Source organism: Hyperolius riggenbachi, chromosome 8 (assembly GCF_040937935.1).
Source record: "Hyperolius riggenbachi isolate aHypRig1 chromosome 8, aHypRig1.pri, whole genome shotgun sequence".
In the NCBI taxonomy this organism is placed as follows: domain Eukaryota; kingdom Metazoa; phylum Chordata; class Amphibia; order Anura; family Hyperoliidae; genus Hyperolius; species Hyperolius riggenbachi.
In genome coordinates, this window is record NC_090653.1 from 96634320 (window position 1) to 96651812 (window position 17493).

At 44.7% G+C, this 17493-nt stretch overlaps 1 protein-coding gene across 2 annotated transcripts in view; it reads left to right on the top strand.

Moving 5' to 3' along the window:
• Positions 1–17493, top strand: part of LOC137528272 (UAP56-interacting factor-like) — a 78538-nt gene that overhangs the window by 20939 nt on the left and 40106 nt on the right. For both annotated transcript variants that reach the window (XM_068249564.1, XM_068249565.1), the window contains exon 2: positions 6089–6217. In XM_068249564.1, the coding sequence (XP_068105665.1) occupies positions 6089–6217 (129 nt within the window). The remainder of the gene's footprint in view (positions 1–6088; positions 6218–17493) is intronic.

A 17493-nucleotide genomic window follows, 5' to 3' on the forward strand; every position in this document is an offset into this window, starting at 1 on the left:
CAGTTAGCACGCTTTTGTGAATCAAGCCCTTCGTGAGATCAGAGAAACACTTTGTCTGTCCACAACAATGTATTACATGTTTTTTTGTTAATAAACAATCTTGCAAAAATATATCAGCAATTTAATCTAAAGACTACAAATTGGCAAAGCTTGTTTTTTGCCACTATGGGATGAGAAACCTTTAGTCAACAAGGGGTTAAGTCCTCGCTTTAGTACTAAATAAAGACACTTGACAGGATTAGGAAAACCAGGACCAAAAATACATCAGTCCTAAACAAAGTGGAGTCTAAACAACACTGAAGGTGTCATATTTAATTCTTTATGTCATAGTAAAATTGTGTTTACTGACTGAGCTTACTCATCCTTAGCATAGTCTGATGGCTATAAAATGACGCCAGAGTCTATGAGCAGCATTGTGCAGTTACAAGCGGCCCTGTGCATTGTTTGGGGTGTCACTTTTCATTACCGCTTGCCCAGGCGCATACAATGACTTTCCGCCTTATTCTTTCAAAAATGTTCTTCTTTGTAGCTTGTTTTATTGCCCAGATTATATTAACCCTTCAGGCTCTGATTCTAAGAACAAGGGAGCCGTACACAGGCTACAGACAACAGAAGAATATATACTACAAAGCACACACGCTCTCTCTCCAATGGCTCTGGTCTTCCATGCCTTCACCATTAGTTTGAAGATGGACATAATGGATGAGGATATTTTTTTCTTTTTTTTTTTTCTGAAGAAAATATGAAGAACATTGTGAAATCCTAGCCTCCCCCTCGGGGATATGGCCAAGCCATTTATCACATAAGAGAAGCTCAGGCTTGCTCCTCCAGTAAAGATTACATGTAGCGAGTATCTGGAGCATGCAGGACCATTCTGCTGCTTAATAGATATTATCTGGAACTATCAAAGGCTGGCGTTGACTATGACTGAGCATGTAAAGGTGCAGGGCATGTTATTTGGTACTTAGGCATCCACAATAAAGGCGCAGTGGAAGAGTGACCTATATATTACGGTGCTGCTGCCTCTGCCATCTATTTAGTATTTATACTGCACAATGTATGTCTATTCAGGTACTGCTGGAACTAGAAAAGAATGCACTGTATGATTATCAGGCATAGCAAGAGAATCTATAACGAATTTTGTGCTGATCTGATATTTGAGTACAATTTAAAGAGGAACTGTAACAAAGGACTGAACTTCCTCCCAATCAGTAGATGATACCCCCTTTCCCTCAGGAAATCTTCACCTTTAATGAATAGCTCATCAAGGGGTCTGTATGTCTGATATTGTAGTGAAACCCCTCCCACAGTGTTATGTTGGAAATGTTTTGGGTGACAATGTGCCCAGCGACCTCTGATGGACATGCGCACTCACCTTGACTGGCATGCAGTATATGTTCTGACCTATACAGAGGGGAATAGTCACAGAAGCAGAAAGCTTTCCATTGGGGTGGATATACAATGCAGAGCGCTGAAAAACACTAACCTGGTTGATTGCATTTTGCCAAAGGAATGCTAATTGTAGACGATAGGGGATGTCTGTACATTTGCACATATCTGGGTACTCCATAGAACGAGAGCTGCACAAAGATGATACGCAGTGATGGCACACAATTATAAGTGGAAGGAATATGTTAATAGCAGATTATTCAAATATGAATTTGCACACATGTGGAGTTAGTACAAAAATCTTCAGACTCTTCAGTTTATGAAACCACCGACTCCAGGTACCCAGAATTGCTCCGACTCATCGATTCTGACTCCTTAGTCTAATTTTTACAAAAGCTATGGATTTGGTTCAAAAATCATCCGACTCCGACTCCTCACTTTATTGAAACCACCGACTCCAGGTACCCAAAATTGCTCTGACTCCATCTCCTCGATTCTGACTCCACAGCCCTGTTCCTGTAATGGTGGCCACTTATGATAAAATTTGCAGAACGATTGTTTACGAAGGGTTCTTTGTATGAACAATTGAAAATGATCGTTTGGGACCACTAATGGACAAAAATCTTCTAACCAATCTGATCAGAGTGACGGGATCCATTTCATTGATCTGATTGGATTGATTAGGAGATTTTTGTCCATTAGAGGTTTCAAACTATCATTTCCGACCGTTTATATGAAGATTCGTTTGTAAATGACCCTTCAATAAATTGTATTTGTGCAGAAAATCTCTTATACTACATGGAAGTGGTAAAATTGGCCAGTCTTGACTGATTAAATTGGACGTGTGCACCAGGATTTAGCCTAGTACACACTTCCAATTATGATTGGCCAATCACTGACCAATTTTACCACAACCATGTACTGTGGGGGTTTACCTACACAATCTTCTTTTAGTATTCACGATCTGTTGACCCTCATACTACATAGAGGTGGTAAAATTGGTCAGCCAATCATAATTGAAAGTGTGTACCAGGCTTTAATCCTTGAAGAAAAATCCATGAAAAGTAGACTTGTACTGTAAGAAAAAGAACAAATGTAAGGAAAGTTTTCAGAAGAGCGTCAGAACATGTCCACATTATCACTGAGGCTTTCCGCTGACACATTCGGTTAAGCGTGTTCGTTCTGCAGTGGACCATAGCGTGACAAGCCATGCAGCCATTCACATCCAGCAGCAGCTGTGCTTTTCCATTCACTCTGGTGACACAGGCCTTGTCTGACAGCAGCAGTTGCAAGCAGGAGACTCTTCCTCGGCTTTCGCTGTCAGCTCATTCTGAGAAGGATTCTGTCAGGATACACTGTTAATTGTGCTGCTGTCTGTTCAGCAGGGGAAAATAACGAGGACAGGTATTCATGATGAAATGTTTGGCCAAGGCTTTACAGAGCTGCCCCTCCCACCAATTTATTAGGATAGACAGGACCTTTCAGAGAGAACCTCAGCCTTCCCTTATAGCCATGTGTTTAAACGTCATTTTCCTCTAGAAATTTGTTGTTTACTTGCTCTGTCCTTGTATCAATAGCATATGTGGCAGCCTTCACTACTGAATAAAAAACAGGTGGTATTAATGTGCTTTGTTAGGCCTCTTGCACACTGCAAGTGATTCCGATTCAGATTCCGCTTTTTAATCAGTTTTTACATCCGATTCAGATTCCGATTTTCAGTTTGCTCCCTGCACACTGCAAATCGGAATCTGAATCGGATGTAAAAACAGATTAAAAAGCGGAATCTGAATCGGAATCGTGTGCAGTGTGCAAGAGGCCTTAGGGCTGGTGCACACCAAGCGTTTTTGGTAGCATTTTTTAAAACCGCTGCCGCCTGTGAAAACGCTTGGCTAATGTATCTCAATGGGATGGTGCACACCAGCGGTTTGAGGCTTTTAGCAAACCGCAAACGTGGCTCCTGCAGCATTTTTGCGGTTTGCAGATGCGTTTCTGCCTCAATGTAATGTATAGGAAAAGCTCAAACCGCTCTGAAAAACGCTAGATCAGAGCTGTTTTCCAGGCGTTTTTGTTACATAAGCTGTTCGGTAACAGCTTTACTGTAACAATATATGAAATCTGTTACACAAAAACGCTCCAAAAATCGCTAGGCATGTTTAGAAAATCTCTCTAAACATGCCTAGAATCGCTCTGAAATCTGCTTCAAAAACCTCTAGCGTTTTGCGGATCTGCTAGAGGTTTTGGGTGTGCACTGGCTCTTAGTCTCATTTAGGGACCTAGTTTTAAAACAGCTGTGAACTATCAGATTGCTTTTTTAACAATAAAAACGGCCAGTATCATGTTTATAAAAGTGTGAGGAGCCACATCACGTCTTTTCTGCAAGAATGGTACTGGGAAACGCGACTCTCGTCAGATGATCACACGGCAGTTTGTGATTGGAAGTGAAAATTAGCTCCTCCCACTTAAGTTGCTGGAAATTCTTAGGCCGACATGCTTGATTGTGTGTGCGGTTGTAACAGTGTGCGATATTGGGACGAGCGACAAATGCAGCGGAATCCCCGTCACTGTCTACCCCTAGTGTTTTAAGGCCACCCACTTAAACAAAACACCATGAACATCAACATGAGTTTGGGGTAAGACAGAGGGAAGTTCAAAATATGGCTAGGAACATTTGCAGCTGTGCAGTGTGTGTCCTGTCAATCACATTCTCATGGAAGCCAATAGGAAGCTCCTAATGTTATTGACATGCACAACACACCCACAGCACATGCACAGTGTGAGGTTACGAGGTAGCCCTTGGTGGACTGTAGGTTTTTCTGTATATAAGAGAAACTTCTCATTTACTGGGGCCCCCGATCCAATCGCTTATACATTAGCCAGCCTGGTTCCAGCAATTGCCACACCCACCCTGCACAGCTCCGGTCTTCTCTATAGGAGGGATCCTAAATGACGTCTCCGATGCGCAGTCACGATCCTCCCCATAGAGAAGATGGAAGGCTGCTGTGATCGCTGGAACCAGGCTGGGTAATGTATAAGTGGCTGGATGGAGGGATAGCGGGCAATCAGGGGGTGCTGGCCACCTTTACTAGCTAACCTAGTCTAGTGCTAGCTAAACCTTTTGATCTAATAAATTAACCATGGAGTACTCCTGAGGCTAGCGAGCCGTATGCCTGACACAGTGTCGGGCATACCACTCAGGAGGTTAATTGCTTGAGACGTCCATGATCCACATCGATATCTGCTGTGGTTGTGAGAGTGTCAAGCTGCTAAATGCAGTCATCCTACTGCTGGTGCAGGGCAACCACTAAGCAAATGGGAATCAGCATAAAAAAACAACAACACATGTACGGATTTAAAAAGTAAATTAAATTCACCTTGTGTCAGTTTCGCCGCTCCACCGCCTCTGGATCCGTTACATTTTCCAGTAGATCGGTGCCTGTTTCATCCAATATGGAAGCCGACTTTTTGCTTTCTTTCCGGGTCACTAGCTTTCCGGATCTCCTCTTCAAGTTCTCTCAAACACAGGTAGAGTCTCGCGAGAGAGACATTTACAAACTTTTCATCAAATACAGCAATAAATGTCAGAAAAAAAAAGCTTATGAATTTTTGAATAATTCTACTCTTACCCTGCTGAACGAGTAGAAGTATTTGTCCTCTGCCCACAGCGCTAAATCTGTGCAGCGTCACTATGTGCGCTCTGACAAGAGCAGGAGCCGCGCATCATCATGAGAGGGGATGTCAGTGCATGTTGGAGGAGAAATAGAGCAGTAGAAATAAGCTCTGACTCCTCCCAATAGCCAGATTTTCGACCGAAATGGTCAAATTAATAAAACAGAGATTACGGGTGCCAGGCTGCAGCCAGTAGAAAGAAAAGGGGACAAAGCAGCATAGGACATAAGGTAAATGGTCCTGTATTGAAAAAAACAAATCGGTTCCCATTTACTTTAAATCAAATTCTTTCATGTTGCTCCCCATTTTCAGCCTCCTCTTTCATATGTAGCAACTCCTCTTTCATGTCCAGGTGCTATCTTGGGCTACAGCCGTCCAAGTCCCGGGCCTTTGTGGTCTTTCCAGAAATCCAACCATAAAAGCAATATCCCTTCGCTACTAAAGAAGAGCCCACCTACCAGTCTCTCTAGGTTGCTTGTCTATGAACAGATTTCTTAAAGAGAACCCGAGGTGGGTTTGAAGAATATTATCTGCATACAGAGGCTGGATCTGCCTATACAGCCCAGCCTCTGTTGCTATCCCAAACCCCCCTAAGGTCCCCCTGCACTCTGCAATCCCTCATAAATCACAGCCACGCTGCTGACAAACAGCTTGTCAGAGCTGGCTGTGTTTATCTCTATAGTGTCAGTCTGCTGCTCTCCCCGCCTCCTGCAGAACTCCAGTCCCCGCCTGCATCCCTTCCCTCCCTGCTGATTGGAGGGAAGGGACGGGGGCAGGGACCGGAGCTATGCAGGAGGCGGGGGAGCAGCTGAGACTGACACTACAGATGTAAACACAGCCTCACAGCACGGCTGTGATTTATGAGGGATTGCAGAGTGCAGGGGGACCTTAGTGGGGTTTGGGATAGCAACAGAGGCTGGGCTGTATAGGCAGATCCAGCCTCTGTATGCAGATAACATTCTTTAAACACACCTCGGGTTCTCTTTAAGTTTGCCTGAGACTAATATTTCTCGCATGCTATTTTGTTACCTAGATGACATTATAAAGCTTCAAAAAGAAGAATTGGATCCTCGTCGGCCCCCCTCCACCCAGGCTGGACAGAATGGAGATGTGAACATTAGAAGAGGGAGATTTTTTAAAGGTCCACCAAGAAATCAGCAAGGTGCGTATTAAAAGATATCTGAAGTCATAAACCAAAAATAGCATCAAAATACCCGAGTATTATTCATCACAACACCAATACTCAGATCATTGGATCATCCGGATAGGTGTACAGTGAGTGTGCATTGTGTTTTGTAAGTGTGTGTGGAGAGTGTTTGAGGTTTAGCAACGTTATTACCTAAACTGCAGTATAGTAAAACAACCACAAGATGTCACCTGTGTATGTAAAGTGCTGCAGTGATCTTTATGGTGCTGCATTACCTGATGGCGGTGTATGATTTATCTCTGCATGTTTTTCTTCAGTAAAGAGTTGTAACTTGTTATAGTGGTTGCCTATCTGTGTGTATAGACCACTGTGCTCTATCAGACAATGTGTGCCCACTTGTGCATAAGCATGTACATGTGTGTGTGTGTGTGTGTGTGTGTGTGTGTGTGTACAATGCATTTGTGTGCATGTGTACATTATGTGAGCACTGTGTCTGCATATGTGTGTACAGCGTGTGATTACTGTATGTGTGTGGGTATATGTACAGCATGTGTGAACTGTATGTATCTGGGTATATACAGTATGTGCAACATGTGAGTGTACCAACATACTGTATGTACTTGTATAGCATGGACATTCTATGTGGGCTTGTATAACATGTATGTAAGGACCAGCGGCTCCACTGCCTTAATATCTGGCTCCACTGCCTTATTATCAGTGTGGCGTGTCCCCACTTGAACAGGACACCATGGTGCCCGACTTCACCTAGGCTTTAATGTGCAAGGTATAGGAACTGAAGGCCTTTAAGGGAATGGCACCATCAGTACCCAAAAAGCTTTGATAGAGACAAATTACAGATGTCAGATCACATTTGTATACAATCTCAGAGTCAGCAAGGCAAGGGTCATACACGTGTATCAAATGACGGTCAAACTTAATTGTGGGCAAACTTGTACTTAGTAAGCCAAAGGTCATACACAAGTAGCATATGACAGTCAATCCTAATTGTGAACAATCTCATAGTCAGAAGGCCAAAAATCAGACAGGTAAAGGGAAAAGACACAAGAGTGGTCAAACAGGCAAGAGTTGGTCAAGGCAACAGGCAGTAGAATGGTCAAAACCAGACAAAGGTTCAGGCAAAGATGCAGACTAATGAGTAGCTATCAGCAAGGGATGCCCAGCAGCGACTTAACGCTATCAAAGGCAATTCACAACTGCACCAACTAGGCTTTTATGCTGCACTGCGCCAATCAAGAGATCTCCCCATGGTGGACAGCCAATGAATGCCGAGCCTGCCTATAGTGATTGACTCCGGACCAGTCAACCACTTCCTGGTTCAGATGCGACACCGGGGAGGGCACACTGAGCGTCTCCGATGCCCAGCAACGCCAGAGGGAGTTTGTCTGCCTGTGGAACCTGCAAGGATGCCAAGACCAGGTGGAGGGCGATGCATACATCCACGTCGAGCCTCAAAGGCCACTGATCCACCGCTGGAGCTAGGCGGTGAGATCATGACAGGCCAGGTGAGATTGAGACAGTGTATGTGCATGTATGTTCATCCTGTGTGTAAAGTGCCTGTGTACATGTTCAGAATGTATGTGTAAAGTGATTATGTACATGCACTATGTACAGTATGTAATAAATGGGGCTTGATTCACTAAGACAAATAGCATGCCTTATCAGAGTAATATAGCGAACTTATGCCTGCTAATTGGCAATGACGAGAGCTCCACTCGTCTTGCCCTGAGCCCCTGCGGGTTCGTAGCACTCGCTATGCTACTCTGATAAGGCGTGCTAACTTTGATAAGGCATGCTATTTGTCTTAGTGCATCAAGCCCATGAAGACAATGACAAGGGAGAGGCAGGTTCTGATCTGTGGTTATTTTTGGATGAGGGTTATGTTATTTATATGTTATTGGTCACTGTGTGATGCAGCCAGTTGTGTTACTGATATGTGTGCTGACTGCTTTACTGTTGAGTATCTGTGCAGTTTACTAAAAGTGCAGTGTCATTACAGTGCTCCTATTACAGGACTGGCTATATGTGTGATCTTTATTCCTACTTAGTGATGTGCCAATCTGTGCATCCATTTACTGTAGTCTGTTACGCTCGGTGGTATATTCTCCACGGTCAGCACATAATGCAGATCCTGACGTGAAGGACACACACACGCAAGCACAAGGAACCAGGATATCCCCAGTGTAGTGGAGGAGAGGACTGACTCCCGTAGGAGATGTGGCGCACAGAGCAGGTGTAGATCCGAGCAACCACAAACAATACTTAACAATAATGGCTCAGCGCAAAAGTAGCGCTGAGCGTATCAATGAAACTATAAATTACTGACTAACATATGTATATATCGGCAATGAACCGATATATAACATAAGCAAGGAACACTAGCTAGGAACTGGAGCAATACAAGGAACAGGACTAGGAAGGATTCGCTTAACAACTGACTAACATATGTATATATCGACAATGAACCGATATATAATATAAGCAAGTACCACTAGCTAGGAACTGGAGCAATACAAGGAACAGGACTAGGAAGGATTCGCTACTTCTACGCAGAAGTGAGCGCAATCCACGCAAGGTAACAGGAACAGGACTAAGCTAACTAAGCACGGGTGATCACGATAAGCGCAACCTACCAAAACGTGCCAAAGCTGACTGACTGAACACAGGATATAAACAGTTTGAGTACGTATATATCAGCAGCACTGATATATTAATGTAACACGAATACAAGGAAAATAACAAACGCGCTAGTATGCGTATATATCAGCGATGAACCAATATATGATGCAAGATTAGCAAAGTAACAAATACTGATAAACGGGAACAGGACTAGAAGGACTCACTGACTCCTACGCAGGAGATCAGTGCAGTCCACATGAATTAACACTAGAACTAGGAACATGGTCTGGGGCCAAAGTAACAGCAAGAAGAAGAGGGGCGCTCTGAGACTCCCAGAAATACAATTGAACGTTTCAGCAGGAGAGGTCTCACCTGATCGTCTCTTGGCCGGCACAGCGTACACAGCCACGATAAGCCTGCGTCCCTCTATGCCTAGCCGGGGACCGAGCTCTCTGCAACGGCGGACCGGAAGTGACGTCACTCTCCTCGATCCTCCTCGTAACAATCACTACGGAGACCAGAACGCTTGCTCTAGCTCACGCTGAGACTGCGTGCTGAGCAGGGCTTGAATCTCCGCATGCGGATGGGTGGTATAAGGATAAAAAAACGCTATGTGCGCGGTATAAACAAGGGGATAAAAACATAAGGGGGATAAAAAGTATTTATTTAAAACAGACAACGCGTTTCGCGGAAGTACATCCTCCACTTTTTCAAGTCAGTAATCCATCATTTAAAAAGTCACAGCTCATTATATAACAAGGTCTCATACAAAGCAACCAATCGGCTTTGTGTGGGCAGTGAATCAATTACCATATTGCTCCTAATAGTCTACTCTTACTATATTGCCCCAAATAAAGGAGCAAACCAGGAATATATCCAGGGCTACACAATACACGGGGACCTAGACGAAAAAGAAAAAGTAAAGGAGAAAAAAACAGTGTCTAGTGTATTAGAAAAGACAGAGTAACAGAATAAATAAACCAAAGAAGCCATCTGTGTATAAAGACTACTAAACCACTCCCTGAGTTCACCATATATTGTATACCTCTGGCACAGGAAAAACGGGTATAGGGGCACACAGGGCATTAATTTCAATATATTGGCCTATACACACACACAACACCCATAGATTGCATAGGCATTGACAATCTATACATTCAACTTCTAAAAACTTATTTGCACTGGGCATATACATACATACCCACACGATATCCTAAAGGAGTCTTAGATAAACTGGGGGGAGGGAAAGGAAGAGAAAGGGGGGGGGGGGGGGGGAAGGAGGGAAGGGAAAAAGGGAAAAATAGGGGGAAAAGAGGAGAAAAGGGAATAGATTAAATGGGGGTTATTGCACTATCAGCTGTAAGTGGCTCATTTCTTCCAGGCATTTGTTCAAACCCCCTGGTTCTAATGTCCCCAATTTTAATATCCAAAACGATTCGCGTCTGCATAGGACGCGATATCTTTTGTACTTATTAGGGTGATATACCTGTTCTATGACCGTGGCCCTCAAAGCAGCAAAATCCCTATTATGGACCAAATTAAAGTGGTTGGATACTCCATGTTTGGACTCCCCTTTATTTAAAATGGACCTGTGTTTATTTAACCTAGCTTGAAATTTTTGGGTAGTACGGCCCACATATGCCAGATTGCACGGGCATTTCAATAAATAGATTACGTATGAGCTTTGGCAAGTTACCCTGCTTTTTATGGGGTATTCCACAAGGGCATCTGTCTGAAAAGTTAGGGCACCATTATTGATAGTCTTGCAACAAAGGCAACGTTTGGATTTACATAAATAACATCCAAAGTTGGCTTGGGTTTTAGTTGGTATAGTTGCACTACCCGATGGTTCCAAGGAGGAGAGCCTACTAGGTGCTACATGGCCCCTAATAGTCTTACCCCTCCTAAATATCATTTGAGGTTTTGGAGGAAGAGTCTGTTTTAGTACTGGGTCACTCAACAATACTGGCCAATATTCCTCAAAGATGTTTTTACACTCTCCAGCTTGTCCAGAATAATTTACAATAATTGGCATACGATTAGCAATAGAATTGGCCATTTCCGAATTTTTATTACTTTTATTATTTTTCTCCAAATCAACTGGTAGCAAACAGTCCTGCTGTGAGAGAGTGGAGGCTCCACTCCACTCACAGCAGGACTGTTTGCTACCAGTAGATCTGGAGAAAAATAATAAAAGTAATAAAAATTCGGAAATGGCCAATTCTATTGCTAATCGTATGCCAATTATTGTAAATTATTCTGGACAAGCTGGAGAGTGTAAAAACATCTTTGAGGAATATTGGCCAGTATTGTTGAGTGACCCAGTACTAAAACAGACTCTTCCTCCAAAACCTCGAATGATATTTAGGAGGGGTAAGACTATTAGGGGCCATGTAGCACCTAGTAGGCTCTCCTCCTTGGAACCATCGGGTAGTGCAACTATACCAACTAAAACCCAAGCCAACTTTGGATGTTATTTATGTAAATCCAAACGTTGCCTTTGTTGCAAAACCATCAATAATGGTGCCCTAACTTTTCAGACAGATGCCCTTGTGGAATGCCCCATAAAAAGCAGGGTAACTTGCCAAAGCTCATACGTAATCTATTTATTGAAATGCCCGTGCAATCTGGCATATGTGGGCCGTACTACCCAAAAATTTCAAGCTAGATTAAATAAACACAGGTCCAATATGAATAAAGGGGAGTCCAAACATGGAGTATCCAACCACTTTAATTTGGTCCATAATAGGGATTTTGCTGCTTTGAGGGCCACGGTCATAGAACAGGTATATCACCCTAATAAGTACAAAAGATATCGCGTCCTATGCAGACGCGAATCGTTTTGGATATTAAAATTGGGGACATTAGAACCAGGGGGTTTGAACAAATGCCTGGAAGAAATGAGCCATTTACTCCCTTTTTTCCTCTTTTCCCCCCTATTTTTCCCTTCCCTCCTCCCCCCCCCCCCTTTCTCTTCCTTTCCCTCCCCCCAGTTTATCTAAGACTCCTTTAGGATATCGTGTGGGTATATATGTATATGCCCTGTGCAAATACGTTTTTAGATGTTGAATGTATAGATTGTCAATGCCTATGCAATCTATGGGTGTTGTGTGTGTGTATAGGCCAATATATTGAAATTAATGCCCTGTGTGCCCCTATACCCGTTTTTCCTGTGCCAGAGGTATACAATATATGGTGAACTCAGGGAGTGGTTTAGTAGTCTTTATACACAGATGGCTTCTTTGGTTTATTTATTCTGTTACTCTGTCTTTTCTAATACACTAGACACTGTTTTTTTCTCCTTTACTTTTTCTTTTTCGTCTAGGTCCCCGTGTATTGTGTAGCCCTGGATATATTCCTGGTTTGCTCCTTTATTTGGGGCAATATAGTAAGAGTAGACTATTAGGAGCAATATGATAACTGATTCACTGCCCACACAAAGCCGATTGGTTGCTTTGTATGAGACCTTGTTATATAATGAGCTGTGACTTTTTAAATGATGGATTACTGACTTGAAAAAGCAGAGGATGTACTTCCGCGAAACGCGTTGTCTGTTTTAAATAAATACTTTTTATCCCCCTTATGTTTTTATCCCCTTGTTTATACTGCGCACATAGCGTTTTTTTATCCTTATACCACCCATCCGCATGCGGAGATTCAAGCCCTGCTCAGCACGCAGTCTCAGCGTGAGCTAGAGCAAGCGTTCTGGTCTCCGTAGTGATTGTTACGAGGAGGATCGAGGAGAGTGACGTCACTTCCGGTCCGCCGTTGCAGAGAGCTCGGTCCCCGGCTAGGCATAGAGGGACGCAGGCTTATCGTGGCTGTGTACGCTGTGCCGGCCAAAAGACGATCAGGTGAGACCTCTCCTGCTGGAATGTTCAATTGTATTTCTGGGAGTCTCAGAGCGCCCCTCTTCTTCTTATATGTTTTTTTAGTGGACCATTTGGGAGCAGCCGAGTGATCAATAGGTGGCCAGATCGCACCTTCAGGGGTTCACTGCCCCACACATCTTCAAAGTAACAGCAAGACAGGCTGATGCTGGAACTATGATAGCCCATGGAGCACTGCAGGAAGCAGTCCTTTATACTGAGGTCATCCAATGGGAGCAGACATGCAGATTCCCACACAGGTGAATGATAATCAATCACAGGCTGACAGCAGGAAAGGGCAGACAAAGATATGCAGCCTGCCTGAAAGGAACTGCAGCTCCATTGCAACAGACAATGTTTGCTTTCACAAAAGCATCTTAAAGGGACTCCGAGCAGTGCAGAAACTATGGAAAGATGCATATCATTTTAAAGCTCTATTTCTCCTCTTTCCAATGATATATAAACTGCTGCCCTACGCCTTTTAGTTTTCGCTATTTTCGCGATTGAAATTGCCGCAGCCGCGTTTTCAATCGCGAAAATAAAGAAAACTAAAAGGCGTAGGGCAACGATTTAGGTGTCGCCAGAAAGAGGAGAAAGAGAGCTTTAAAATGATATGCATCTTTCCATATTTACATTGTATTACACAGGCCGACTTTTTCTGCTGAATGGAGCTGCTGACACTGGGGAAAGTGTCGTCCTGTGTAATACAAGTAACTATGGAAATATGGTTGTCATTTTAAAGCTCTCTTTCTCCTCTTTCTGGCGACACCTAAATCGTCACTCTACGCCTTTCAGTTTTCTTTATTTTCGCGTTTGAAATCGCGGCCGCGACAATTTCAATCGCGAAAATAGCGAAAACTAAAAGGCATAGGGCAGCTGTTTATATATCATTGGAAAGAGGAGAAAGAGAGCTTTAAAATGATATGCATATTTCCATAGTTTCTGCATTGCTCGGAGTCCCTTTAAACTTTCATTAACTTCAGAGCGACTGCAGATGGAATCAACACACAGTGTGAGCGCAAGCAAAACTATGTGAGCAAATGCACGCAAAGAAATCAAAAACTGCTTGTCTACAGTAAAACTGCCGCCAGCAGTACATGCTGCCGAAGTGATTATAACATAGTCACAGTGACACAATAGCAGTGACTGAAGCTGCCTAATAATTGTTAACCCTTCCCAATCCTATATCTGACATTGGCATTTTCCAGCACAGGCCCAATATTATGCTGGGCATACACGGTTAGATCCGGCATCTCAATTAGCCGACGCGTCCCCGCGGATATTATCAGCGGCTCGATTGGTAAGGCAGTGTCGACCCATGTATGCCCAGCATTAGACATTATCCCACCTAGGAAATGATGGCTGCCGCTAGGGGGCCCTGTTGCCGTATAGAATCTGGCATAGTATCAGCCTTTTTAGATAAAAGTTTTGGACTAAAGGTGACCACACACGATGCAATTTTTTACATTTCTTTTCAATCCAAGATTATCAATTTTCTGATTAATTGTAACATTTGAAAAATCTAAACCAATGTACCACACGTGAAACTTTTCCTCAATTATAAAAAAAAATGATTGAAAACTCAGAAAAAATTGCTCACGTCTCTACGTTACAAAATTGTAAAAAAAAAAAACCGCGGAATTCCGAACTGAATTTTCACTCGAATAAAAAGAAAGCTTTTGATTTTTTGGGGAGAAAAGATCATTGAATTGCTGTCAATTTAGATCATTTTATTGAATCATGGGTGTGGCCACCTGTAGTCTGACACTTTGATTCCCACCGGCCCCATCCTCCGCCGCTGCACCACATAATTTAAATACTATGTAGCCACATCTGGACTTAACGTTTTGTGGATCATAGTGTCAGGTTTCTCTGTGCGCATGCCACGGTCAGTTACCTGTCCAGGTGAGGCGGCTGGCACATGCGGATGCTGGCAGTCGTTCTGGGGGGTCTCGGCGGGCCTCCCGGCAGGGTGTTCTGTCAGGGCTCTCCAGCGCGCGTGGCGTTGTGCGGCGAAAGTGTTGGCGCCGCAAGGTGTGGGCATGATTGCTGTGCACGCGCGCGCGCAAAGACGGCTGTTTTATGCATCTTCTTCTTGTTGTGCGTGTGTGCGCGTGCGCGGGCGTGTGTATCGCGCATGTGCGTGTTCGCGTTTGCGCATGCGCGCATGACGCGCTGCTCCGTGTGCGCGTGACGCACTACGTTGTGTGCGCGTCGCGCGGTGCGCGCCAAACGGCCTATTTAAGCCTGGAGAGCCCAGACCTCTGTGCTGTGGTATTGCAGCAAGTTTGCTCCCGTGACGTGACACTTTGTCTGCCTGATCCCTGACCTACTCCATGCTGAACCTTGCCTGTCTGATAACCCGCTCTGTTGCCGAACCCTGCTCTGTACGACTACCCGCTCTGCTGCCGAACCTTGCCTGTCTGATAACCCGCTCTGTTGCCGAACCCTGCTCTGTACGACTACCCGCTCTGCTGCCGAACCTTGCCTGTCTTATAACCCGCTCTGTTGCCAAACCCTGCCAGTCTGACTACCTGCTCTGCTACCGACCCCGGACCGCTCAAGGATCTGCTGTTCTACCAGCCTGTTACAGAACCTGCGTGGCAACATCATCTCTGGTGTACGGGTCATTGCAGTACCAGACCCGTCCTGCGGGAGTCTCCAGTTCCTGCTCACTCCAACGACTGGATCTGCGAGCACTCCTGCCCCGTGTTAACCCAAGGCACCTGTTCCCAGTTCAGGGCTTGGGGTTGATAAGCCGCAGGGGTTGCTGTCCTCAGCACATCGGTCTCCTTACCTCCAGGTACGTGACAGAATACCACAGCCATCACATGGAGACCGCTGAGGCAGCGAAGGTTTTGACCACCTTGTATGAACAGATGTCGGCCCTGACTGAGGCCATGAAGGAACTACAGGCTAGCCATTTACGCTTGGAAGGAAGAGTGGGAGCAATGTCTGCAACTGGGAACCAAGCTCCAGTAAACGTTCCTCCTCCAGCCGCTAGTCCAGTTCTCGCACCTCCTGCTGCAGCTCCTCTTCCACCTCCTCCTGAACCACGTGTAGTTATGCCAGATCGGTTCTCTGGAGACCGAACCAAGTTCCGAGCTTTCCGTCACTCATGTCAGCTTTACTTTAATCTTCAACCTTGCACTTATTACTGCGAAGAGGTAAAAGTGGGATTAATCATCTCCCTATTACAAGGGGAACCTCAAGCCTGGGCCCAAAACCTTATGGATCAAGAACATGTATCTCTAGCCACATCAGAGACCCTGTTTGCAGCTATGGCAGTAATATATGATGATCCACAGCGTAGTGCTACTGCTGAAACCGCCTTGGGATATTTTCGTCAAAGCCGCCGGTCCGTGGAAGAGTACACTGCGGAGTTCCGTCGGTGGGCGGCCGACACCGACTGGAATGATTCAGCCCTGAGGTATCAATATCGGAAGGGTCTGTCAGCCTACATTAAAGATGAGTTATCACGTGCTGATGCTCCGACTACTTTGGAAACGCTCATTACTGCTGCAATCCAGATTGACAGACGGTTCCGGGAACGACAGCTGGAGAGATTCAGTGAACGCAGCCCACGCCCCAATTGGATACCTGCCTCCTCTGTTGGTGCTCCCGCTCCTGTGGCAGACCAAGATCAGCCAGAGCCGATGCAGATTGGGGTTATTCGTTCTTGTCTCTCCCCTGAAGAAAGACAAAGACGGCGTCAGGAGAACCTCTGTTTCTACTGTGGCTCAGCCGGTCACTTCCTAGATGCCTGCCCGATCCGCACCCCTGGTGAGAAGAAACAAATCATGCAGAATCCACATACATATAATCTTCAGATTATTCGGCCATCCACTAATCATTTCTCTGTTCCTATCTCATTTCAGTTACCCGCAGGAAACCTTGAAGTATCAGCCATTATTGATTCAGGTGCATGCAGCTGCTTTATGGACATCACGTTTGCCACTAATCACCGGATACCTGTGCAGTTTAAACAAAATCTCCTTCTAATTCATCTAGCCGACGGTAGTGAAGTGAGCTCTGGTCCAGTTGTCTATGAGACATTACCTCTTGCTACCACCATCCAAGGATTACACCAGGAACAACTGAAGCTGGACCTCCTTACTTCACCGCTCCATCCAGTCATACATGGATTACCCTGGCTTCAAGCCCACAATCCTGCTATTGATTGGTCATCCGGCACGGTGTCCTTTCCGTCCACCTATTGCGACAAGAGTTGTATACTGGAACAACCAAGAGCAGTGGGTACTCTTCTTTGCACATCTTCTTTGCAGGAAGCAATACCGGAACAGTATCGTACTTTTCTTGATGTCTTTGACAAAAAGAAAGCGGATGTATTGCCTCCTCACCGGCCATATAATTGTCCCATTGATTTACTGCCTGGATCAGCAATCCCTTTTAGTCGAATGTTCCCCCTGTCAGAACCTGAGCAAGAAGTATTACGTGAATACATTGAAGAGAACGTGAGGAAGGGATTCATCCGACCTTCCAAGTCCTCTGCTGGCGCAGGAATTTTCTTTGTCCAAAAGAAAGATGGAGCCCTCAGGCCTTGTATTGACTACAGGGAATTGAACAAGGTTACAATCAAAAACAGGTACCCTTTACCACTTATGCCGGAACTATTCCAGAAATTAAGAGATGCCAAGATCTTTACAAAATTGGATCTGAGAGGTGCCTATAACCTAGTGAGGATAAGAGAAGGGGACGAGTGGAAGACTGCCTTTAGGTCACGATACGGTCATTTTGAGTACCTAGTTATGCCATTTGGACTTT